Below are 26,705 nucleotides of genomic sequence, written 5' to 3'. Positions count from 1 at the left end.
ATATTTTAATCTGGGAAGGACACCAAGTTTCTGACTGCCAACTCACCAAAATGACTTCAAAAACGGTTGGTAACCCTGGGAAAAAGGTGGGAAAAGCCACCCCAATGTCCCATGAGACGGCGTTAGAGGAGTTGAAATTGTTGAGCTCTCCCCTCCTGGCTTTGGGGAGGAGGGAACTCTGACTACCCCAGAGAGGAGCAACACCGACTCTGATGACAATCCCTTGGTAAGGCGCCCTGTGAACCCCGTAACCATCCCAGTTGAGCTGAACGTGTCATTGTTGGGAGTCCAGGGGAAGCGTGGCTGGGGGAGTCCCGACTCAATTTATAATGGAACCAGTGGAGATGAGAATGGGTGACCGCTGGGAGACCCTGAGTTTTACAGTGGCTCCAGGGATGAAGAGCCCCTCTTGCTGGGGCTGGCATGGCTCCAAAAAATGGAATCCGTATGTGAACTGGCAAAAGAGACTGTTAAAAATTCAAAGGAGGTGGTGAGAGAGGAAACGGCTTCTCCTTGGAAGGCTAGCAGCAAATCCACCCGGAGTGCGTTGAAATTAACTGTAATGGCACAAGACCAACCAAAGTGGGACCCAAAAATATCCAGGGAATATTGGAATCTAAAGGATGTTTTTAGCAAGAAAGGCTCTGATGCACTCCCACACCAGCCACCGACTGCGCCATCAAGATCCTCCCGGGGTCTAAACTGCCAAACCTCAAGTTGTATTCCATGACCTTCAGAGAGCTGGAAGAACTTTGTGCATTAATCGATAAAGAATCTGCAATGCAAGTTTCATTCAATCAGCCAGACCCCAGTTGCCGTCCCAGTCCTATTCCACAAAAAGAAAGATGGCTCTTTCTGCTTGTACATGAATTACTGCAGGCTTAATGCAGTCTGCGTGGAGAATGCATACATTAAGGACAAGCTGGCCTACTTAGCCAAGGGGAAGATCTTTATGAAACTGGACGTATGTGAAGCATATTATCGAGTCAGTATTAAGGAGGGGGTTGAGTGGAAAATGGCTTTCAACTGGATCCTGGGGTGTTTACAATTCCGAGTGTTACTGTTTGGATAGCAAGAAGCCCCTGCCATGTTCATGCAGCTAGTAAACAAAGTCCTGTAGGAACACTTGTACAAAGGGGTGTTAATGTATCTAGATGACATTCTGATCTACTCCGAAATGAAGGACGAGCATGTTAGGCCCATAGGAACTGTGTTAAAAAATTGCAGCCGGCCAAGCTGTACACTAAACTAAACTAAACTAAGTGTGAGTTCCATAAAGACAAAATTGAATACTTGGTATACTAAATCTCACAGGAGAGGGTGGAAATGGGCTCAGAAAATTAAGGACAGATGTGGAATGCCTCTCCCCCTCTCATGAGGAAGCAACACCTAAGTTTCTTAGGGTTTGCAAATTTTTGCCAGCAATTTATTCCTGCTTTTGCCCAAATCACCCTAACCCATTATAAACTTTTTGAAAACGAAATGGGAGGGAAAACGGAAGCCTACCCAACCATTAAATTGGACTACGGAATGCCAAGCCGCATTTGAAAAGCTTAAGCCGTTCTTTACAGCAGAACCTGCGTTGAAACACCCAAAATCAGATGCCCCCTTCGTAATTCAGGCAGATGCTAGTGACGTGACCACAGGGGCTGTGCTGCTGCAAGAAAACTTTCAGGGAACCTTTCAGCCCTGTGCCAACACCTCCAAAAAATTAACGGACCCAGAATGCAGGTGGACATTCTGGGAGAAGGATGCCTACGCAGGTGGGGCCAATCTGGCAATGGGCCCCTACCTTTCTGTTTTGGTGGCCTGGCGCAGAGGGGAGAGGGGTTGGTTCTGCGTGAGTGGCAGGTGCACGTGTGCACAGCTCCTTTGCACAAGGTCGTATGGGTGTGCTCACCACTCACACAAGTGGAGCCGCTCATGTGCCACCCACCATTTGCACCGCCTGGTTCCGAACAGGCCACGGCCCAGTAGTAGGCTGCAGGGGTTGAATACCACTGGCTAAGGTGCTGGCCCAGAGACGAGGAGATGATGAGTTCTAGTCCTTCTGTAGGCATGAAAGCCAGCTGAGTGACACTCTTTGAGCCCAATTTACTCTCACAGGCTGTTGTTAGGAAGATAGGCAGATTAAGTAGGTTCATATAATATACAGTAATGTATGTGTATAAATTCTGTTTTTTCTTTTCATGCAGGAAAGTCATGTACTATCTAGATTGTCTCTGCGTACAATTACTAGTACATGTATCTCTGAAACATTCTAGCTTAGTATAATATGAATACTGAATTTGGACTAATACTAACATTTAGCTTAGCTATGACTAAAACACAGTATTAACTGCAGCAAATTGATCCAGGTGACAGGATAAACTGCAATTAAGTATAAACTTCCAGTTTTTTTTCTCAATATAGTAGTTTAGAACATTCATTTTTATTAAATGTTTCTTCTCGTTTTTTTAAAATAGAAGAAAATGGAGAAGAATCCTCGGCTATCAGCATTATACAGAAAGAGAAAGACTTACTTCAAGGCATAATCCATAATATTCTGCCACGTGTAGGCTCATCAGTGAAAACCATTGTACTGGCATACAGTTCAGCCTTATCTAATAAAATGGTACAGTATAAACGATATGTGATTCTCTGGAGTGTAAAAGTATCCTGAATGTATTTTAAAAATGCATGTCGCCTTTTTTTATAGTTGACGCTTAAGATGAACTAATGATATATAAAGGAAATACAAGTTGAAAATATGTTTTGCTGTTTTCCTCATTCCTTTTATAATTTATCCTTCTTAAACTGTTTTAATATAGGTCAGACACATCTTGGAACTTTGTCCTAACCTGGAATACCTCGATCTCACTCAGACTGATATTTCTGATTCTGCATTTGAAAGGTTGGTAGTTTTCATTTGAGGTAATAGTCTGTATGTATGAGAGATTGGTTACCTTGTTATGTGTTATCATTCCCAGCACTTACAGATAGTCCTCACTTAACAACCATTGGATTTTTTGAAGTTAGATGGTGCTAAATGGTGGTTGCACCCAGTCCATGAAGTTACAGTATAACTTTTTCAGTACCCTCGCAATCGTGATCAAAACCTGGGTGCTTTATGGACTTCCAGCTTGGTGTCATGGTTATATGGTTGAGGGGAAAACTGGGCTCTACTTTCTGTGATGGATTTCATCCTGCCAGAGGCCCCCAAGAGGGTGAAAGTTGCCCCGTAGAAGCGACCATAGAAGTGGGAATCCTGTAGATCACAAGCAGATGGTTCGCTCGTAAAGCACTGTAAAGCGGTATATAAGTCTAAGTGCTATTGCTAAAAAGAATAGAGAGAACAAGCCACAGACTATGTTGTTAAGAGTATAAGAAATTGGAGTTAGAGCTTCAAGATATCCACAAAAGAAAATGCTTAAAAGACAAATGGAGATAATTAAACACAAATTGAATTTAATAGTCTCAGAAAAAATAGCTCAACAAACCAAAAGAGCAAAACAAAAATTTTCTGAGAATGCAAATAAACCAGGAAGATGATTGGCATATAAACTGAAAAAAGAAAAAAAGTGATAAATTGCAAGATGAACAGGGACACACACATTTCCAAAATGAGTCAATAAAAAGAATAGTTAAGGAATATTATGAAAAGTTATATGATACAGAAAATAAATCTATGGAAAAAATAACACAATACATGGAAGAACTTAAAGTCCCAGAAAAAATTAAAACTATACTAAATGGAAAAGTAACAGAAGCGATAAAAAGACAGAAAAACCATAAAACTTCAGGCCCAGGTGGGCCACCAGCAGACTTTTATAAATGTTTTTCAGACACATTTAGCTTCACCACTGAAGGAAGTTCGTAATGAGTTATTATTAGAAGCCAAATTGCTAAGTACATGGATAGTAGAAAATATTACGCTAATACCAAAATAGGATGTAGACCTGATGCAGATAAAAAATTATAGACCAAAATCTGTATTAAATGTGGACTACAAAATCTTTGCTTCAATAATAGCAGAGAGACTGAAAAACTTTTTGATGGAATCTATCTACCAAGATCAAAATGATTTCCTACCAAAAAGACAAATAAAGCACAGTTTAAGGATCATTTTAGACACATTAGAATACTATGAAACACATCCAAGAAAACAAATGTTACTAATCTTCTTAGATGCCCAGAAGGCTTTTGACAATGTAAGTTGTCAATTTATGATACATCAACTAAACTGAATGGACTGAAGAATTTATAAATGTAATTAAGATGATATATCATAAACAAGACTACCAGATTGGTCTTTATATTATCAAGCATGTGTGATAACATGGTTATCACTTTAATGGCAGCTCCAGTGGAAGTGTTTGTGTGTGAGGTAATTTGAAGAGTAACCACACTGGGTATTCTGGAAGATGTGACTGCAGAAATGCAGGCAGCCTTGCTGATGCCAATACTTTTTGCAGAGCTCCCTTTCAAAGACTTAGCAGAGTCCTGCTAAGTAACATGTCTTCCCTGTAAGTTAGTCGAACAATTATTGCTGATGTAGAGAGATTCCCATTTAGAAAATAACAGTCATGGTTCCTACTTGAACACACTTTTAAGTGGATCATAAGCTTCCTAACAGACAGGAAGTAGCAGGTGAAGCTAGGCGGAATCACATCTGATACCTCTACAGTTAGTACAGGGGCCTCCCAAGGGTGTGTGCTTTCTCCACTTCTCCTTATATACCAATGACTGCATCTCAAACGATCCATCTGTTAAAATACCGAAGTCTGCAGATGATACAGCAATGATTGGTCTCACTCGAGACAACAGCGGATCCGCATACAGACAGGAGGTTGTACAACTTGCCTCGTGGTATAACTGGAACAATCTGGAACTGAATACATTCAAAACCGTAGAAATGGTGGTAGACTTTAGGAGAAACCTTCAAATTTCTAGGTTCTATCATATCACAAGACCTAAAATGGACACCTAACATAAAAAACATCATCAAAAGAGCACAACAAAGAATGCCAACTCAGGAAGCTCAAACTGCCCAAGGAGCTGCTGATCCAGTTCTACAGAGGAATGACGGAGTCTGTCATCTGCACCTCTATAACTGTCTAGTTTGCTTCTGCAACCCAACAGGACAGACACAGACTCCAGAGAGTAATTAGGACTGCAGAAAAAACAATTACTACCAAAACCTGCCTCCATCGAGGAGGATGAGTCAAAAAGGGGGGTATTTACAGACCCCTTACATCCTGGACATAAACTGTTTCAACTCCTACCCTCAAAATGACACTATAGAGCACTGCACGCCATCACTCTGCTAAACAAATAATTCCCTCAACACTGTCCAATCATTTACAAAGTCTGCACTACTATTACTATTCTCATTACTCCTTATCGCCCCTCCCCTCCCACTTGCAACTGTAACTTTGTCACTTGTATCCTTATTTATATTGACTGTTTCCTAGTATGATTTGATTGCTTATTGTACCCTATGGCTATTATTAAGTGTTGAACCTGATGATTCTTGATGAAAGTATCTTTTCTTTTATGTACACTGAAAGCATTTGCACCAAGACAAATTCCTTGTGTGTCCAATCACGCAAGACCAATAAAGAATTCTATTCTGTTCTATTCTGATATATTTTTTCCTAGTATACATATCTACATTTTCACTTCAGGGTGAAAATTTTCATCTTAAGGGGTGAACATTTTCACTGCATATCGTATTGTTGTTATAATGTTTTGATATTTGCTTTGGGGATTGGTTGTTAATGTACTATTAGCTGCCAGTATCCACCATATAAACTGTCCAAACAAATATATAAATATTACAATAATTAATTCCACACAATTATTTGTTTCAGTTGGTCTTGGATTGGTTGCTGCCAGAGTCTCCGTCATCTTGATCTCTCTGGTTGTGAAAGAATAACAGATACGGCTGTAAGAAAAATTTCTAAAGCTCTAGGGATTTTGTCTTCCCACGAAATACAATCTCAGAAAAGTTTTCAAAACAGGAGAGGAAAAACTGTGTGGAAAAACAAAGAGATTGCCTTGGAGTTCAGCCGAAAGGATTGTGGCCTGCATTATATAACAAACGAAAACGTGATCAAGGAAGAAGGAAGCCATTGGAATGTTCCTGTCAGATCAGAGGGTTTCAACTCTGCTTATATCTGGATGTTAGATGCCAAATACCTGGCCGATATTGAAGATGCTGCAGAGTGGAAGCACAGAAAATTTGAAGGAGATCGTGTGATAGAACCAGCCTCCCCGTCCCCTTGCTCTGCATCCTGCTGCAATAAAGACATTTTTGGACTAAGGACTAGCTTTTGTTGGCAGGAGCAGCAGCCTTGTGCTTCTGCGGCCCTCACCTACTGTGGTCACTCTTTTTGTTGTGCCGGGTCAGCATTAAAAACTTTCCAGGCGCTCCCCGCGTCCCCTGAGCTGCTTAACCACACACCAAGGACTAATAGGCAGATAGAGGGGAAAGACTTGACACACCTCATGAGTGCAAAATCGGACCAAAAGGCAGCCCGAGTTCTTCAGTTCCTCAGTTTGTCAGGATGTTATCAGATAACAGATAATGGTCTCAGGTAAGTCATCTGTTGCAAGAGATTACTGTAGCTGTTTTGAAAAAGCCAGAGCACAAACACACGCCGCTAATCCTTTCTTTGGTATTTCTATTTCTCACACAGCTGAATTGAGCAATAGCAATGAAGCAATGAATGAATAGCAGTGAAGTTTTTCCCCATTGAGAGAAGCCAGAGTGGGGTTAGAAAGGAGACCCAAACTCAGCGGTAGCCACACATTGCAATGAACAGGAATATGCGTTAAATTTTGCAGCTACTGCCAAGCAGGGACAAAAATAGGCAGAGAAAGGATTGAAGGCTGGGAAAGGGGCCCTTCATCGGGCAATAGGAGTGCTGATTTACTGCCAGCCTATCGGGTACTTAGGAGCCAAGGGCATGGTGGCACAAGGAAACAATTAAGGACTCTAATAGCCAGCCATCAACACCCTAATTAACAACAAAAAGTTACACACAACCAGGAATCATAAATATAGTGACAGAACAGCCCAGTGCACATATTCTGGAGAGAGATTTCCTGATGATGGGCCCCAGCGTGAGCTTGGAAACTTGGAAGAATAAATCTTTGGTCATGGTAACTGACAGATTGGATCCTGCAACATTATGCTGGGACACTTATATTTACCTTCATTCACAATAATAGTTGTGATTTTTCTTCAAATGTGAGTAAGGTTTACCTTTATATCTTCTGCCTAGAAGGTAGGGCTGAAAACTTCCAATTCTTTTAGGAAACTTCTCCCCTCAATCTCTAATTTTACCTTCTAGAAATATATTCTAGTCTTTTTTCTTGCTTCCATTTTGAAGTTTGTTCTCTACCCAGGCTAAACCATCCTTAAATAAGCAAATATTTTTGTGAGCCTGGAACCAGTCATCCTTAAGTAGTGCCTCCTTAAATTTGGAAGCTGTTGCATTGTCAGCAAGTGGTTCTTTTTTGACTTGTGCTCGGGTGATTACTTTGGCGGCTAGCTGGGGTGTTTGGAGCATTGGTTTAACAAATTCAGTCTTTTTGCTTTTATATTGCGGTTTTCTTGACAGGGCATCCGCTAAAAAATTCCTCCCCTCTGGGAGATAATTGAGAGTGAAATTAAAACATTTAAAGTATTGCGCCCAACGTACTTGTTTGGTGGAAAGTTTCTGTGGAACTTTCGGCACTTCTAAATTTTTATGATCAGTCTAGACTTCAAAGGGGATTTTCTTCTCTTCTAAGAAACGTCTCCAGGTGAGGAGAGCGGCATATGCCTCTTTTTCCGTATGGCACATATTTGCTTGGTTTCTGTTTCTTTTAATTTCCTGGAAGTGTATGAATATGGTTGCAATTGTCCACATTTGTTCTTTTGGAGTAGGACTGCTCCTACTGCCACGTCACTGTTTGGTTGACAAATGGCTGTTCTGGGTCTGGGTGTTTTAAGATCGGTTCGATTGAGAATAGTTGTGTAGGTTTTTGAATTCCGCTTGGCATTCCTTGGTCCAGTTAAGGGGTTACCTTTGTTTTGGTTTCCTGCCCCCCTTTTGTTTTTAGCAAGTTTGTAAGGGTGAGGGCGATATTCAGAAAAGCTGGAATTAACTGATGGTAAAAGTGTGCAAAACCCAGGAAACTTTGTAGTAGTTTGCGGGTTTGAGGTGGCTCTCAATTGATGATGGCTTTTACTTTTTGTGGATCCATCTCTATTTCCTCTTGGGATATTCTATATTCCAGGTAGTCAATTTTTTCTTGGTAAAACTCATATTAAGGGTGTTTTGCATAGAGTTTGGCAGCTTGGAGTTTCGTGAGAACTGCCCGGACTAGCTTTATGTGCTTTGCTTTTGTTTCGTGTAAGTTAAAATGTCATCAAGATAAACTAGGACCCCTTTGTTTAAATGTTCATGGAGTACCTCATTAATTAGTTGCATAAATACAGCAGGGGTTCCTTGTAATCCAAAAGGGAGTACTTTAAATTGGTAGCACCCCAGTGGGATGTTAAAAGCAGTCTTCCAGTCATCCTTTTTCCTAATTCTGATGCATTAGTATGCCTCTCATAAATCCAGCTTTGAAAAGATTTTTCCTTTAGACAGGTGGGTCAGCATGTCCTTCATAAGGGGGAGTGGGTTCCACGCTGATTGTGTTCAAATTCCTAAAATCCACACAAAGGCATAGGGTGCCACCTTTCTTTTAGCGAAATAATACTGGGGCAGCTATTTTTGGTAGGGTGGGTTTGATGAAACCTTTTTAGATTTTTGTCGATAAACGCTCTGAGGTGGAAGTTCATCGGACGCCTCCTCGCTGAATACCTCAGCCAAATCCTGGTATTCTTTGGGGATACTAGTGGGCTCAGCAGGGTGGCCGGCCATGGCTGTTTCCCTGTTCTCTTTCCTTCCTTTCTTCCCTCTGGGATGTTTATAAATGTTACATGTTCCTGAAAATGTACGGTTTCTCTTCCAGTTTATTTTAGGGTTCATTGATGTAGGGTCCCCTTGGTTGAGTAAAATTTAAGGAAGAATTTCTCTCTCTCTCTGGGTTGACCACTATTACGGAGCCTGCTTTATGTAAGGACCAGCCTCCCCCACCCCTTCAAAACAAGTATAAACTCTTGAAAACTTTGTATTTCAAAAGGAACCTTTTATTGAAAAGGGGTGAAAGCAAGTCAGAATTCAAAGCAGGCTCTGAGGTCCCTCGGCATACAACTAGGAAATAGGTTATAGGAAATTAGAGATCCCTCCCAACAGTCCGGTGTGGATTCCACCAGTCCGCAGGTGTGAAGATATTGTTGTACCTATGTCTCCGAGAAAGCAGTTAAGTGAAGCTTCTCAGGGCTACCTTCCAGCACTGCAATCCACGTGGCCCCCTCCTCCCCTTGCATTCCCCCAGGAGGTGAGAATTTTCTGGTCATTTGAGGTGCCAGGGAACAGTTATAAACCAGGTAAAAGGTTATGTCAAAGATAAGGCAAGAAACAGAACACCTAGTCTACATTGAGAGGAAAAAGAACTAAATGTATCAAATCCAACCCTTCTTCCCCCAAAGAATGCAATTTAAATTTAAAGAATTTAAATACAATTTAAACAAAAATTAAAGAATGTAATTTAAATTATTACTTTGTTATTGCATTTGTTCTTCTGTTTCTTTTCTGTTCTTGGCTGGTGGACCAGGAGCGGGAGGGCTTTCCCCATGGAAAAGGGGAAAATCCAAGATCATCTTATGGGAGATATATTTTACAATCACTATTGTAACAAAGATAAAAGATGGCAAGTCCTGCAAATCAGATGGAATATAGATGTTTCCAAAGCAGTTTTTAAATTGTTGAGCTGAGAATAATTAGAACAATTTATTAGAGGATTTGAAATCTTCGATTAGCTATTATTTTGTGAAATAATAGCTAAACTCTACATAGATCTCAAACGTTGGACTGTTATTGATAGGTTTTGAGGCCAATCAAGGTTACAGTAGGTTACAGTCTTTAAAACGGAACCGCTGCTTGGAACTCTTGTTTTTACTTCCTCGCTCAAAAAAATCTCTTCCCCCTTTCCACTTTGATCGTTAGCTTTCGATGAACTGCGACCTCCAGGAACTGCTGCTGTTTATGGGTGCAGTGGTTTGGCAGCCCAGTTGCATATTTCTCCCAGCATTCCTGAGTTGAATTTCTGACAGCCGGAGCATATAGGGAAAAGACTGCTTTGAGTGGCCAACAATTTGCATACTTTGGATGGATGGCTAAGGAAAATTCTTGACATGGTTTTAACTGAGTTTTGTTTTCCACTCCTAGGATGTTGGCTCTTAGAGGTGGGCTACCTTATCTAGAACACCTCAATCTCTCTGGTTGTCTGACAGTGACCAGTGCAGGTCTGCAAGATTTGGTCTCGGTGTGCCCGTCCCTAAATCATGAACACTTTTACTACTGTGACAACATAAACGGTAATGTTTTTTGAATAAAATGTTCAGATTTCAGAATCTTTTTCTTCCTATAGGTGGAAGACCTCCAGTATACCCTACAAACATTTGATAAATTGTGTTGCTAAAGATAGATTTAAAATTTATTCTAAGTTTATGCTGTTTTCTTAAGGAATCATAGTTGCGAGGAATATTAAAGAATTTAGTTTCAGTCAAATAGCTAATGATCGATTTATAAAAGAAAGAAATCTCTAGTTTTTGTGTTTGCTCTTATTCTGGCATACATGTTTGTAAAAAGACTAGAAGTAACATGTAATCTTGTTTTGAAGTTTTGATGACTTGAAGTCTCAACATTTTAATTTTGAGTGCTTTCAAAGATTATTTAGTACCAAGTATCTCACTAATAATATTCTAACTACCAATTTTGTTTTCAGTGCAAAAGTACATTTAAAAATGGCAGTCTTGCTCAGAGTTGAAATCATCTTAAGCCTGAAACAGTATCTGAACTTACAAACCAAAAGCCATGTTGGGAATAGTCTTGGCAGAGATGCTCCTGTAGGATGGTTATGTTGGTGTCTTTAGCAAGTTCCCGACTTACCACTTGTTACACCTCAGGAAAGAGAAATTTGTACTTGACAAATGTTGCTCTCCAAGCGTGTTTCAGAATAGATTTGCAAAAGGATACAAAGACTTCTCAATGGTTGCAATTACATCTGTTTCAAAAATGACATCTAGTGCTACTTTCATTTTCTCTTTCTATAGTGAGGAATTCCATTAGATGCAGCATTTTATTTTTACTTGAAGTATAGACATTTGAATATACTGGGCAGGTCTACTGTTAACTGCTTATAGGAGGAAACGGAGGCTGTGAGGGCTTAAATGTTCGGACCAGCCAGATTCCTAGAGGCTGCACAAATACTAGTGAGGAATATACAAGATCGTACCGGAGTGTATTTCTGCCACTGCTCCCTTTCTGGTTGCAACTGACAAAGTCACGATTGATTACATCTCTTTGGCTTTATAATGGGAAATGGAAAAAGACCAGTTTTATCTTTTTTAAACTGTGGTTGAGGAAATTTCATCTCTTAGCCTTGCATTTTGAGATAAATATTCTAAAAAACACTTCTCATGTAACGTTTATGAAAGCTTCTGAGAGAGAAGAAAGAGAGTGGGAATTTTACAAAAAGAAATAATAAAACCTGCTTGCAATGATTCAGTTGAAATTTAAGAAAATAAGCAAATCACAAGCTGGTTCGTTGCAGGGTGGAAAACACCCCAGAACATTTGAGTCGAATATTACTACCCTAAACAATATCTGGATTTTTAAAAGTAATTAAAATTCCATAATGGTGATGTTAAGGATTGATTTATTACTTCAGTTTTTCGGATATTTGAAAGAATTTTAAATTTTATATGATGCTGTTTTTATCCTAACATCCTAGCACAGCTACGCTTTAATGTTTGTATTGGCAGCAACTGCCATTGAATGTTAGTTAAGGAACTTGATTCCACTGTATTATTCTGACTTTATATATTGAAGCTTGTGTACCCTTTTCCTCCTAGCCCACCTCCATCCCAGCTGTTTTCTGCTAAATTTGATTGAACTACCGTGTTTCTCATATAATAAGGCCGGGTCTTTTTTTTTTTTTTGAGCCCCCCAAAAATGGCTAGGCCGTCTTTTCAGGGGTGACTTAATTCCCCCCCTCCCCCCTTGCATCTTCGGGCAGGCGGGCCGCGATGGCTTGGATGTTGACCTTGGCCTTGGTGGGGCACTTCGTATCGGGGTCAACGCAGGCAGCACCATATCCGGGGGTGCAACAAAAGTACTTCCTAACGGCAAGCCCCCCCACCATTCCCCCCCATTTCGCATGTTTTAATATAGGCCTTAATTTGGGGGGAGGGGCTTAATTTCATTTCATGCCTATAAAACATGCTGGGACTTCCTATTGGGGGAGGCCGTATTGTTGGAGAAACAGGGTAGTTTGAGGGAAGGAAGCAAACATTGAAAAATTAATGAAATGACAATGACTAGATGTGGATTTTTTTTGCTAAAAAAGTTGTATTTTTAACCCAATTACAATCTTTCCCTGGTAATTCGATTGTTTGGAAGTTACTTCAGCATTCTTCTATAGACAAAACATACTGTATATAGAAAATCAGTAGCAAAACTTAGGATTTTTAATCTTACTAAATTCTTCAATATGATGTTGCATTAGCACACTGATTATAGTTTCAGTAAGGAATCAGAAAGGTTATATTAAGATTGGAATATATAGATGAAATATCTATATATTGCTAAGGCTAACATGATTGATTGTGCTTGTTCATTAAGAGAAGTTTGACTGAAACTCAGTGGCACACACCTATTTTTATATGTCAGATAACACAGGCACTGGATTGCATGTTTTTTTAAAAGAAAAAGTCCTAGCAAATGGAGGTAAGTAGCTTTTGATAGTGATTTAATGTGCAGTCCAGTTTTTTTAAAAGTTTCATTAGTAAGTGATGGTTCACAATGTCCCTTTAATTTTTGTGGAGTAATATACTTAGATTGGGTGACTCTGTGTATTCCATTATTCCCTGTAATCTGAGATTTCCCCATTCATCCATAAACCTTTCACTCCAGGTGATTTTGTTAGCGCAACTGGTGACCCCCCTTAGTGAAAGTCACAGAAACACATTTCTGCTCAGCCTGCATCGGGTCCCTTTTTCTTCCTTTCACATTTGTTCTGTCTTTACACAGGTCCTCACGCCGAAACTGCCAGTGGATGCCAGAACTTGCAGTGTGGTTTTCGAGCCTGCTGCCGCTCTGGTGAATGATCCAACTCCTCCCCCTTTTTTGTCTACTTCATTTAGCTCCACAGGCTTCCTCTCATGCACTTTACCGTTCGCATCTTGTTCTTGACTGTTTTCTTTAGGAGTGTGAATTGTTTTTGCTGCGTAATTCAGAAACTTGTAAGCAACCTGTGTAGGGTTTTATCATTTTTCAGAGTGTTCTGTACCGATTTGGAAGGTGAGAGTTAAATTTTTTTGTGCTGTGAAAAGAAATTATTAAATCATTTAGACACCTTCGCCCTAATGTTTGGCACTTAAATTTGGGGTTTCCCCTCCTCTTTGTGCTAAGTCCATAAAAAAGCTTATATGGAAATTTTTCAGTGAATGTAAAACACATTTGGATAACAATATATATTAACTGGTTATTTTCCCCATAACCTCATGCCAGAGTTGTTCTTTATGAATTGGAGATTCTTTCTGTCTTTTAGTCCTGATTTCACATTTTAGGCTGGAGGAACAGTAAATAAAACATTCCCACCAGCATCAGAGTTTGTTAGTCTGATAGCGCTACAGCAGGCCAGTGACTGGCGCTGCCGCATCATCTTGTGGGCTCCTCAAAGCATTTGCTTAACTGTAGATGCATAGCAACCATAATTCCCTACACCTTCTGTGTAGACATACTGAAGATGTTGAATTTTGAAAGGGATTTTCCAAGAAGCAATTTCTCTGTGATAAAGAGCAACTATAATAAACTGCAGCTTTAAGAAACTTTCTTGTATCCATTTGCATGCTGGGAAGACACAACAAGGTGGGAGATGCTTTGTTATTAGTGCTATAGGTGGCAGGTGTTTACAGGTAGACCTCGCTGGCTGCCTGGTACAGCAGAGTGCTGAAAAAAAAAATAACTGCTACCGTGGAATGAGTTGACCACCCATGCAGTCATGTGATTACCACTGCAGTCATAGGCATTGTGACCTCTCCCCCTGCAGAGTAGAGACTGAAGAGGAAGGAAGGAAGGAAGGGTTTGCTCTCTTACTTCCTTCCTCTTCAGTCTCTACTCACCCAGATGTTTGTGGCTTCAAGCCCCAAGCATGTTACCCAAAGGAACCAGCAGCACTGCATTCCTTTTGATGTATATTATCCATTGTTTGCCTGCTTACTCTCTTACAATCCCTTCCTTTGCAATAATTAAATGATGAATTAATTTAAAAAAATTCCATGCTTCCTAATTTTCCCAGCACTGGGGTGAGCATTTCAAAGGATGGAGGTGCGACAAAGCATAGTCACAATCTTATGGTTTCCCACTTCGTCAATGCTTCGTTTAACAACCAGGCTGCTGGTCCCAATTGTTGTCACTAAATGAGAACTACCTGTATTGAAAAATACAATGCTTGGTTTCATGTGACCTGCAGCCTTGAGAGTTGTGACTTTCCTAAAAAAAAAAAAAAACCCACCACCAAAGGAATTTGTCCAAATGGCCACCAACAAATAAGAGGATAGGAGGATTTGAAAGAACTTTTCTGAAAGTAATTTTGTCATAATTCTGTGTCACAATTGGATGAAAATAAATGTACTATATGTTAATGTTTATTTTGTAAATAAGTTACCTTGATTTGTATGATATCTTTAAAAAAATCACTTACAGAAGCTTTAAGTTTAAAAAAAAACTCATAAGACATGTATACACACTTCGCGTTCGCAAGTAAAAAGACTGCAGACAGCAATTCAAATACATTAGTGTCCTGCCATTCTATTCCCAACAGTTCAGTGTTCAGATATTCAGTTCAGTGGTTGTTCTGGTAAGAGGCCTCCACTTGATTTCCTTCCACTAAATGGGAATGGGAACTTTTTGCACAGATGCCCAGAATTTGCCTCATGTATTGAGAGTTTACTTGCCTACCTGTATGAGGACACAATGGTATCTCTAAGATTAAACGATCAGGATTCAGATCTAAGAATCAAAGCCTGGAAGTAATAGTTGAGATTTTTGCTGCCCTAGGATGGAAAATTTTATACAACTATAAAGCAATTTTCATTCAGGAGAATTAAAGGATAAACGTGGGTACACAGGTATGCTGTCTTGAACTGCTGGATGAAATGTGGATAGGAATCAACTACGGCATCCCTATTTCCCTCGGTGACTCTCCTCCCCGTCCATTTTGGAGAGTAATCCCCATGCTTCTAAGTTGCCTTTTCTACTATACTCTTACAATCTTCACAGCAACTGAAAGGAGTCGTATCTAATTAACTCTGATTGGGGGTGGGATGTTTTACACTTCAATAATATCAAATGAAAATAAAATGAAAAAGTTTCCCTGCATCGAATACACCTCAGCAGCATTAAAACTGGACCTGTTTTACCAATTCTCATTCCATCTGCAACTTAAGAAAACTTTGGGTCTCCAGAGGTGGCGGTTGCTCCGTCACTGAAGGTTTTGAAGAAGAGATTGAACGTCTATTGGTCTGGAATGGTCTATCTTGCCTGAGCAGAGGGTGGACTAGATCAGGGGTCGCCAACCTTTTGGACCTCAGGGACCACCAAACTCATAATTTTAAATCCTGTGGACCACCAACATGAATTTTGGGTGACGGTGGCTTGATGACGTTGGTGAGAGGAGAGAGACAGAGACTGTATCCTGCGATCCCAAATAGAGAACGATCAATCGGTAGAAAAATGGGGTGGGGGGGTCTCTGCAGAAAAAGCAGAAGCAGCAGAGACCCTGGGAAAATCCCCCCCAAAGTCTGCAGGAAAATTCTCCACCCTGTTTTTCTACCGATCGATCATCGGTAGAAGCAGGATGCCTTGAAATGGGAAAGACTCATTTCTGGCGGAGTTTGGGGGAGAGAAAGAAAGACTTCTGCTGCTTTCCTTGCATGCAGCCAAAAACATAAGAAAGAAGTGGAAAGCAGCCGCCCGCTGGCCAGGCCAGGCGCGTGGGGTGAGTGGGGCAAGTTCCCCCCCCTCTGCGCTTTCCCTCCTCCCCTCACTACCCCGCGTTGTTCGCAATGCAAGCGACGCAAGCCTTGTGTTCCCGTGCAGCCTGGATTAAGTGCTTTGGGGGTGACATTTCTCTGCGGACCACCAAAATTTTCTTGTGGACCACCAGTGGTCCCCGGCCCACCGGTTGGCGACCACTGGACTAGAAGACCTTCAAAGTTCCTTCCAACTTTATTATTCTGTATTTTGCAATAATCTTCACATTTACCAAACCAAACTACGCGTATTATTCAGAACTCTGCTGCTTTTTCTTCAGAAGCTCCAGGCGACCAGGATGGGCCTCTTCATTTTATACCTATAGCCACCATCCAATAAGGTAAGCCAGGCTGGAGGAGACCATCTTGCACTTAGATACGAGGCTTCCATGGCTGAGGCCGGGTCAAGCGCTCCCTTGTTTTCCCCCACTGCCACACTCCCTGGGCATTGAGTTTAATGGCCATCTAAGGTTTGAAAGCAACAGTAATGAAATCTTCTGAGATGAAATCTTCTTGATGTGACAGGCGATACAGAAGGACATGATTGACTAAGCACCGTGCAGGTACCAATGGCTTTCCACTCCTGATTGCTCATTCCTGCCAGCCTCCTTGATACGGTTAGTAGCCCCTGGACTTTGGCACCAAAATCCCTGGGGTGCCACCACAAAGATGTTTCTGTAGATGAACCTTAACTGCACTGTGGGGATCAGGCAGGAAATTCCTTGAACAGCAGCAACTATTGGACTTGGTGGAAACGGATCGGTTTCTGTAGAGCCCTATCGATTGCAAACCAAAGCAGCCACGTAAATCCACACTGAAAGGATGTGTTTGGGGTAAGCATGAACATACACAGCTAGTGCAAATTCTGTGTTTGGAATTTCAGTTTTATGAACTCCCGTACTATATACAGCTTCAACTATGGATGCAACGTCTGAAAATGGCAAGTGGATGGGAAATCCAGAGACCTGCAAGAAGGGAAAGAAGAAGGAGGAGAAGAAGGAGAAGGGTTATCTAGTGACACCACTTCTATCATGCCGGCTTCTAACAGCATTGGAGGGGCCCTGCAAAGCGTAGATATTCTTAACCACTAACTGAACTAGTTCCTTTTCTGCTGTTTACGTTAGAAAAAAACAAAGTTACAAGGCAAATAGTTGAACAAAAAAGCAGTCTTTTAATCAATTTTGCAGGCTTAGAAGTCGGGAAAAACTGCAGAACACTGCTTAGGAGTTATTTTCAATCATTTACCAACTCTGGTTATAGAAATAAAAAGATGTTTTTGGGTGTGTCTTTAAGGTCCCCCCCCACCGAGACTAATAAGGTTGTGTACTAAATTTCTGTATGTTCTTTCGCCAGTTTCTTCTACGCTGAATTTGGTCATGTTCTGTTCAGTTTTCAGAGATCCTGTGGAACAAGATTCTTACCTTCCTTTACAAAATTTATTGGAAGCAATCAATAAAAATGGTTTGGGAAACAACTCATAGCAGGATGCATGTGTGTGTGTGTGTAAATCAGATCCTCTGCTAACAATCAAATAAAGCTTCAAATCCTATATGAGCAGAAGGTCATATAAATTAGACTTTCTGCATTTGATGTTGATGCTGTCAACATGGCACTGCACTGCACCTTAGAGCAGGGTGTTTAGATCTGGCCTGCAGGACCACCCTGGAAACAGCAAAGGACTGGCCCCTGGTGCCGGTGTCAGCGAAAACAGATTGGGAGGGTCGCATACAGCCCCCCCTCGAGTTCCGTTTTCTCTGGCTAAGGGCTGCAGGATGCCATTGCGGCCGCAAATGGAGCCCGTTTTCACTGGCAGAGTACTTGGGCCACCACAGGTGCCCCTCCAACATGTCAAGCTGGCCATGCCCCCCAGGTCAAACACAACTGATGCAGCCCTCAAGGAAATTAAGTTTGACATCCTTGTCTTACAGCATCTTGAATCCCCAAGGAACCGATATAAGGGTCCTTTTTGTAGACTCACCATTCAATATCTTTCCAGAAATTCTTTATTCTAAACTGACTTAGCTAGGCCTGTCCACACTTACAGGTAGATTATAAGTTTTTTGACAGATAGAAAACAGCAGGTGAATCTAGTTAAAATGACATTGAATACCTGTTCAATTAGCACAGTTGACCCCCAGGGTTGTGTACTCTTTCCATTACTCTTTTCTCTATATATCAACGCCTGCATCTCTAAGGATCCTGCTGTTAAAGTACTGAACTTTACAGATGATACAACAGCCAACTGATTTCAACTGAGACGATTATGAGTGCATATATTGACGGAGGTTGAATAACTGGCATACTAAAACTAGAGAGGAAATTGGATTTTAGGAGGAGCCCTATTCTACCACCTCTTTCTATATTGGTATCAACAGTACAGACTTCCAAATTTCTCGGTTCTATAATCTCCCAAGATTGGAAATGAACACCCAACATCAGAGCCCCATTATTGCAACCAACCTTTCTTCGATCGAGGACCTGTATATTGCATGGGTCAGAAAGAAGACTGAGAAAATTATCTACACACATTCTGGACATAAACTGTTTCAACTCCTCCTCCTCCCCTCAGGATGCCACTATATGGCATTGCATGCCAAATCAACTAGACACATCGTTTTTTTTCCCGCTGTAATGACCCAGGACGGGGCATGAAGGTCACCCAGCCAGCTGAGAGTTCAAACTCCCCTTTAATGCTCCAAATCTCCCCCCAAACGTTCCTGGCAAATCCCAGTGCAAAGCACGCACGCGCGCACACACACATGGCAGCCTCTGGCTGCACCTAGTTCAGCAAAGCAAAGGAGCAGGGAAATGCGTCCATGAACCAAGGAACAAACAAGGAGTCCACGAAGTCAAGAACAAGGCACTGAGTCCATGAAATCAGGAAGAAGCAAGCAGTCCTGCAAACTCCAAATGTTTGTACCAGCACACCAAACTCTACAAATTCAGAGTTTGTTCCCGACAAATGCGCCTCCCCCAGCTTCTCCTTAAATCTCAGTCCCCAGGTGTGCCTTGTGAAGAGAGGCGGGGCGCTTTCCTGAGTCATCGTGTTGGCCTGCCCTGTTTCTGCCTTCTCTCCACTCTCCATGCTCAGGGATCAAGAGGGGGCAGTCCTTGCGGCCCTCCCTTCGTTTCCATTTATATTCTATCTTTAGTATTTCCAGCCATTGAAGGGGGACTGAAAATGCCAGGATAGTGGCGACAGCCATGCAAATCAGCCATGAAAATCCTTTCTATGTCTATGTGACAAAGGAAAAAGGGTGGTCTCAGGGTCAATTTTTTTACCCCTTTCAGTGGATGCCCCTGCCAGCAATTCTACTTTCGATCAAATAAAGATCAACCTAAGTCAATAAATCAGGATTCACCGATAGTGTTTGCAATATTTCATTTTGCATTTGCAGATGCCCTTATCAAAATACAGTTAAAAAATAACAATACAGAATTGTGTCAGGTATAACATGATTTAAACTCCATTTTCCTCCTTTCTGCCACCAGACAAATTCTTTAAAATAATTGCCATTCCCACTTTGTCTTTTGAGGAAAAAAAATCTAAGTTGTACACAATATTTCTTATGCACATGAGTAATTGTGTAAAAGAAGGTTATAATCAGGCCCAGAAAATGCTAAATGTTTCCCTTAATAAGCTCTAGTTAGGCAAGCCAAGGGGCTGATTTAGACCATAATGTGCTAAACCAGGGGTCTTCAAGCTTGGCAAGTTTAAGATTTGTGGACTTATGGACTTCAAACTCTCAGAATTCCTGAGCTAACATGACTGGAGGAAGAATTCCACAAGTCTCAAAGCTGTCAAGGTTGAAGACTCCTGTGCTAAATCAAAGCTGACTTGGCCCTTTGACCAGTTTAAGCAGTTAACTCTAAAGCAATAATTTCCTTCCAATAGATGCTAAGATGAAAGTTAAACTGCTCCTAAGTCTAAGTCAGAAACCAAATCCTGTTAGATGGGGAATATCTTCCCACTGAGGGTGTGGAAATGTTTTTTTCTGAATACCTCTCGGGCAGTATTTTTCAAACTTGGCAACTTCAAGCTGCGTGGAGTTCATTTCCCAAAATAGCCCAGTCTGCACTTTGAAGCCTGCACATCTTAAGGTTGCTAAGTTTGAAAAAACGCTGCCTCATTGTGCTGCTGCATCAGAGCTATCAAATATCTAAAATGCTTTTCAGGAATAGAAATTTTTTTTATCCATACCCTGTAGTCTCCAAGTTGTTTTTGTAATTCTGCCTGATGATCATCTTCTGCCTCTTTGCCTCGATGTTTCTCCAACAGAGGCAAGAACTGCCGGAGGGCAGAGGTACAGTATCTGTTCCAACGTGTCAAGTGGTTTGGCCGCCATTCCATGATTTTTTCTTTTAGTATCTTCTCAAGCCTGCATTTATAATTTTTTTGAAAATGTTAAATTTGCATTTGAAATTCTGTGGGTTTTCTGCAACTGTTTTCGATTGCAGAACATCAAGAATGAGCTAGCAAGAATCATTTTCAATTGGAGTTGTATAGCCTAAGTAAACAAACGACTAAAACTACATTGGAAATGTGATTTCTGGCTTCTCTATATATCATATATTTGGGCTTATGAAAAGGTATTCAAAACACTACAGTTTAGATTCCTACCATTTTTTAATTGTAACATAAACCCCACATTTTAGTAATAACATTTGAAGTCAATTTTCATAATAGAAAAAAAAAATGAGATGGTAACACGAGGGTTTGTCACTTCAGCTAGGGAACTAGATGAGAACAGAATTCAGTATCTGTCTCCTGAGGTCCTTTCCACTAAATTAATACAAGCCTTTACACAAGAGAAAAAGTTTCCCCTCCCCCCTTTTGCTAATTTGAGTGTGTCATCTCTGTGGTTTAAATATACCTTAATTCCCAATAAACATTTGTTTTTAGCTAGTTATAATAATGGTCGTTCCCTACAAAATCTACATAACATATCTTTTCCATCAGATTCTGCACTGTGTTTCCCCCTTTAATATTTTCCCCTTTCATATAATTTATTTATAATTTCAAAACAAAGGTAAGAAAAAAAAAGACAATTAATCCATTTAACTAGTCCCGGTCACTGATATTAATCGCATTTTTAAACATCCTCATAGATCATTTCAATTATTTCAACTTACTTAATACACATTGACATTTCTTTTTTTTAACAATAAGACTAAAAATATGCATTCACCTACTAAATAATATCGGTGTCCATTCCTTCTCTTAGTAGTCTATCTTTCCCTATTTTCTAAATATTTTGTAATACAAATGCATTCTTATTACCCCTCATCCCCTGGCGGAATCCTCTTTTTTTAATTCACTAACCACTGTCTCTATGTCTTCTGAATAAACCAATGTCTTTATTTCCATATTTCTTTATTTCCTGCTCCTGTTTCTCACTACCTCTCTTCCCCTTTATTTTCCCATGTCTTTTCTCCCTCCAGTCTTTGTATCTTCCTTCCCCCTTTTCTGCTGTTTCTTTCTACCTTTCCTAATTTCACAGGTCTTCCCCTTTCTAGTAACCTTGAATCTCAAATTTTTAACCCCCCTTCTTTTCCCCCTTCTTTGTGGTGTTCTTTGTGTTAATTGTCTATTTAAGATGGCTTCTCCTTGAACTAACTCCTCCTTCTCTGAAGTCCTTTCTTCATGTTCTTCCATCGCCATTTCCATAGCTTTTAAAACAGAGCCAAACAATTCATCTTTTTCCTGTAGTAATTCTTTCATATTATTAAGTTCCATTTTTAGTTCCTGAAGAGATATCATCGTTGCACACTCTTATGATCACTAAAATCCACAAAAACTTTTATTTTTCTTCTTCCTTCTCCAGGTTTTCTAGATTCACAATTATTCCAACACTGGGTCTATACCAAAATCACCAATTAGTACCGCAGTCAGTCTTTTCTTACTTTTTCTTTTATTCTAGTTCAACTTTCACTTTCTAGGGTTCTTGTTATATTGTTTCAATATTTCCTTTACATTGTATCAAATCAAGTTCATAGATAAACAAGATCTTTTCCTTTTATTTTTAAACTGAAATTTTTGGCACTCTTTGTTATACAAAATCTTCACCTTTTTTTCCCTGTTTTATTATTCAGGGCTTTTCAAGCCTCAATAATCCAATACAATCAAATCTCCAATTTATATATTTCCCTCCCCCACCAACACTCTTAAGTTCAGCTTTAATTTATGCCTGCTTATTGCCAAAATATTTTAATTCAATTTAGTTAAGTATTGTGTTCCGGCTTCTTCCTTTCCCAGTTTGAAGCCCTGTTCAGCTGTCAAAGTTATTTTTTGTATTTTTTTTCCTTTATATTTCCGCCACTTTCTTTTCTTTCTTAAAAATTCTTATTTTTTTAATCTGGGGTACCTTTTGTTTAATTGTTGCGCTCACTTGTCCCGGCTCTCATGTTATCTACCTCTTTCTTCACTCCAGCACAAACTTAGTCCAGCTGAGTCCTCCTCTTTGGGGTGGCCATTTTAGACCACCGCTTCAGTTGTCTTCGGGGGAAAAATTGCTGAGTCAAGGGAAGGAGATGTGGCTCCCCTCAACCTGGTTGGTGGCTTCTGCTTTCTCTCCCCCCCCCCCCCCCCGAGGCAGCTTCAGCCCCTAATCACAAGGATTGGGGCTGTCCAACAAGAGAGCACGGGCCATGGCTGCGGACAGTCACAGTCTACGGTCCGTCAGTGAGGACGGCTCAACCCGGAAGTCCAGAATCTCTACTCCTGTTCTGCCAGTGAGCTGTGTAGCCTTCCAGCTCAACAGCTGCATCTGGAATGAGTGAATGAAGCCAAGTTTCCATGATTAGCAAAACACAGCAGTTCTTGATGAATTTAGTCTTTGCGATCTATAGCCTTAATTCGTCCATTTTGTTAGAGATCTTGCTTTGGTAAGAAATATACTTGGAATTGAAGGCTTGTGTGGAAATTTACTCAGCCTAAATAGAATCCCAGCAGGGCATCCTCTGTTCCTCTTTCCCCACCTCTTCCTCCTTCCTGCAGGGATAGTGATCCATGGCTCCCCCAGGGTCCTAGCTGCCTCCTCCAGTATGTTATGAGAACATATAAAATCATCCGTAATAGCCTTTTCACATTTCAGACCAATTTGTAACAAGGTTTACCGATTATAGATGTCCCTTGCTCCACAGGATTCAATCAAGGAAAGAATTCAAATCACACACTGAATCATACACACCATACAATGAAAGAAGGAGCGGCCAGCTGCAGCATCCATGTGCGCAGCCATCTTGAAAACTCCTGACAATGAATTCCTCTCCATCAAAGTCCTGGCCAACAGTCTTTCAAGATATTTTACAATTACAGACCTTTATCAGGCTTGGAGAGTTCCCAGGCCGATATCATTCAGATGCCACACTGTAGCAGACAATACTTGGCAAAAATTCAGGAACAGATCTTTACCCAAACGAACTAATTGTCTCCTGCAAAACCCCACTCCCCTTTCGCTCCTCTTTTATTCTCTCTGTGAGGGGCCATTCACCGTCCGCCTTTGGCTTTACTCCCTTGTCAACTCTTGTTTCTTAACTGTTCCCTTCTTCTGGCAGCTCTGTGATGCGCACACTGGGAACAGGCTCCAGCTGTTCTTCTGCCTCACTGATGTCTGACTCCGAAGGCAGCTGATAACTGTCAGATGGCCCTGGCCCCATCTCTGCCTCCGATGCAGAGCCCTCGTCAGAGCCTTCCCCAGACTCCAGGACTGCCACATGTTCCTCCCCAACCTCCTCACTGTCCAAACCTGCTGCCAGCTCTGCGAGCCACAACAGGTGTTAACAAATTTGTGAATCCCAGGAAAAGTTTTGTAGTTCTTTTCTGGTGTGGGGCGGAGCCCATCCTAGAAGTCCAAAGGAAAATACTTGGAATTGAAAGCTCCCTGAAGGGCAGTTAAATGCAGTTTTCCATTCATCCCCCCTTTTGATCTTATGCGGTAGTACACCACCTGCAAGTCCAGTTTAGTAAAGATTTTCGCTTTTTCCAAGTGGGCCAGCATGTCTTTCATTAAGGATAGGGGATAAATGTTCTGAATGCAGATTGCATTTATCCCAAGATAATCCATGCACAGGTGGAAGGCCCCCGTCTTTCTTTTCCTGGAATAGTACCAGGGCTGGCTGGCTGAACCCTTGTTGCAAGTTTTTATCTATGAATGCCTGGGGCTCCTTGAGCTCTCTTGAGATTCATGGAATACAATGTCAGCTTGGGTAGCGTGGCCCTTGGCAATATCTCTATGGAACAGTCTGTGGGGCTCACTGAAAACATCTCGTAACTTCCAATGCTTTTTGAGGGTTTGGTGGTCTCTTTTGGGGGACTCCCATGTTCAGCCCCAATTTCCCTCTTTGCGTTCCTGCCTACTGGTGTGAGGAGCAACTTCGTCACGGGACAATTCACCAGCGGAACAGGTTCCCTTCAGATATTGTGGGTGCTTCATCACTGGAGGTTTTTACTTTATGGAATAGTCACTTGTCTAAAATGGTATAGGGTCTCCTGCTTGAGCAGGGGGCTGGACTTCTAGCTCTATCCTGATTCTGATACCGAGTCTGAGTTTGGCCAGTTTTCCTCAGATGCCTTTCGTGAATCTTTAATATCCTCCTCCTCTTCCTCCAATTTACATAGGAGGAGCCATGCTAGTCCTAATACAATGGGTCTCTCCATGTATGGTGCACAATAAAGCTTAGGGTTTCTTCCTGGGGTCCCATCCTCATCTCTATCAGTTCAGTGACAAATGTCATGGGGGGCCCTCCTGCTACTAACCATCCAACTGCCAGAAAGCCATGGGTATTTTATGTTCCCTTAGTCGCAGACCTAGTTTCTTGACTAAGCCAGGTTGACCAGGCATCTGGTACAGCCCAAGTCTAGGAGGGCAACCAGGTTCTCCTTACACTCTGGAGAAGGCACAATCAGTTCTATTAGGATCATCATGGATATCATGGAGTGACTTACCAAGGGATCATCATTTATGTTGGTGTTGCTCCATGCTGGGTTCCTGGTAGATGCTGTCAGAGTTCTTGTAACATCACCAGGTGATGGAGTGAACTCAACCACCTCCACTCCTAGGGCTGCCTCCCGAGTCATTGGGGTTGCTTTTCCCATTTTCTTTGCGGGTCCAGAAGTGGCCTTTTGCATTGGAGCTGGTGCCAGCTGCTTTGCTGGAGCTGGTGTCAGGGAGCAGACACCATAGCGGCCATAGTGGTGGGTGTACCCATACCATCGTCTGCCTGTCCCCCTGCCCTGGTTCAGGTGCTGGTGGTGCCAACTGAGCTAGATCTTCATGTGCTTGGAGGTTGTTGAAGGTGCCCTTCAGGAATTCTGAAGCCTGTTCGATGAGCATGCTGCCATCATCTGGTTTGCCCCATGCCACTTTGTCCGCATCTTTGATGTGGGATTCCCTCTGGCAACTTCCTCTGGTCCCCCAAGGGAAGGTGTCAAGAGCAGGGGTGTCAAAATCATGTCACACACAGGCCAGCTCCGCGAAGGGACAAAGGGTGATACATCATGTGATGGCAACGTGATGTTGCAAGTTTGACACCCGTGCTCTAGAAGGTCTCTCCTCCTAATCGCCCTTCTGACTGCCAGCGACCATCAGGATTTCGACTGGTTGTTGCAGCCCTCTGCCTCTCCTAGCCACTTGGGGTGGTCTCCTCTGCTTAGGGATTTCGATGTGGTCTCCCACCAAGCTTCCATCTCTTCCCGATCATTCTCTTGTGCCAACATTTTGTGCATGGTCCCCATAGTAGAGATATGTCTCCAGGTTGACTGTTATTACAGATCTAGCATTATGTCAGACCTGCCCCAACTCAGACATTTAGGAAAGGAAACCCTTGACTTCATGTGGGTGATGTGATAAGCAAGGGGTATCAAACTCAAGGCCCTCGGGATAGCAGTAGCAATAAGATTTATATACTGCTTTATAGTGCTTTACAGCCCTCTCTAAGCGGTTTACAGAGTCAGCCTCTTGCCCCCAACAATCTGGGTCCTCATTTTACCCACCTCGGAAAGAGGGAAGGCTGAGTCGACCTTGAGCCTGGTGGGAATTGATCTGCCAGATTGCAGTAGGAGTAGCTTGCAGTACTGCACTCTAACCACTGCGCCACCGAGGCTCATACGTTATGCTTAGATTTGGCTTACGGGGCTGCCCTGGAAACAGCGAAGGATTGGCCCGTGGTGCCTCTGCCAATGCAAATGGTCAAACACAACCCTGATGCGGCCCTCAATGAAGTTAGGCACCCCTGTGATAAGGAGTAGCAGCAAAAGCAAAGCTAGATCTGAATATTCCTTCCCCTTTCCCTGGCCCTCCCCCCTCGATCAGTTCACCAGTGTCCAATAGGGTTTCTTTTTCTTTTTCCCGATGTTTTGGGAACCACTTTTAAGCTTGATGCTTCTCCATTGTAGTTTTGCATTCTGTTCCCAGGCCAGGAATCCATGGCAGCTGGCTTATTCCGGTTTGACACCTCTGGTTCACGTCAGCTTCCCCCCCAATTTGTCTTCACTTCTCCATGCCTAAACATTCCTTCTCTAAAT

At 41.7% G+C, this 26,705-nt stretch overlaps 2 protein-coding genes across 4 annotated transcripts in view; one reads left to right on the top strand and one right to left on the bottom strand.

The window, feature by feature from the left end:
* Positions 1 to 14,806, top strand: part of FBXL5 (F-box and leucine rich repeat protein 5) — a 35,905-nt gene extending 21,099 nt beyond the window's left edge. The window contains exons 7-11 of the mRNA XM_026700005.2: positions 2,466 to 2,614; positions 2,811 to 2,893; positions 5,853 to 6,578; positions 10,311 to 10,459; positions 13,176 to 14,806. Of these exons, the coding sequence (XP_026555790.1) occupies positions 2,466 to 2,614; positions 2,811 to 2,893; positions 5,853 to 6,578; positions 10,311 to 10,459; positions 13,176 to 13,252 (1,184 nt within the window). The 3' untranslated portion in view covers positions 13,253 to 14,806. The remainder of the gene's footprint in view (positions 1 to 2,465; positions 2,615 to 2,810; positions 2,894 to 5,852; positions 6,579 to 10,310; positions 10,460 to 13,175) is intronic.
* CC2D2A (coiled-coil and C2 domain containing 2A) overlaps positions 14,779 to 26,705 on the bottom strand; it is a 67,616-nt gene continuing 55,689 nt past the window's right edge. For all 3 annotated transcript variants that reach the window (XM_087936705.1, XM_087936707.1, XM_087936706.1), the window contains 2 exons: positions 20,382 to 20,559; positions 14,779 to 17,145 (listed from right to left, as the gene is read on the bottom strand). In XM_087936705.1, coding sequence (XP_087792831.1) covers positions 16,957 to 17,145; positions 20,382 to 20,559 — 367 coding nt within the window. In that variant the 3' untranslated portion in view covers positions 14,779 to 16,956. The remainder of the gene's footprint in view (positions 17,146 to 20,381; positions 20,560 to 26,705) is intronic.

This window comes from Pseudonaja textilis, chromosome 6 (genome assembly GCF_049901715.1).
Source record: "Pseudonaja textilis isolate UNSWEBS1 chromosome 6, rPseTex1.2, whole genome shotgun sequence".
NCBI classification, from domain to species: Eukaryota; Metazoa; Chordata; class Lepidosauria; order Squamata; family Elapidae; genus Pseudonaja; species Pseudonaja textilis.
Note: the sequence above shows the minus strand (reverse complement) of the source record. Positions and strands in the feature narration are given on the sequence as shown.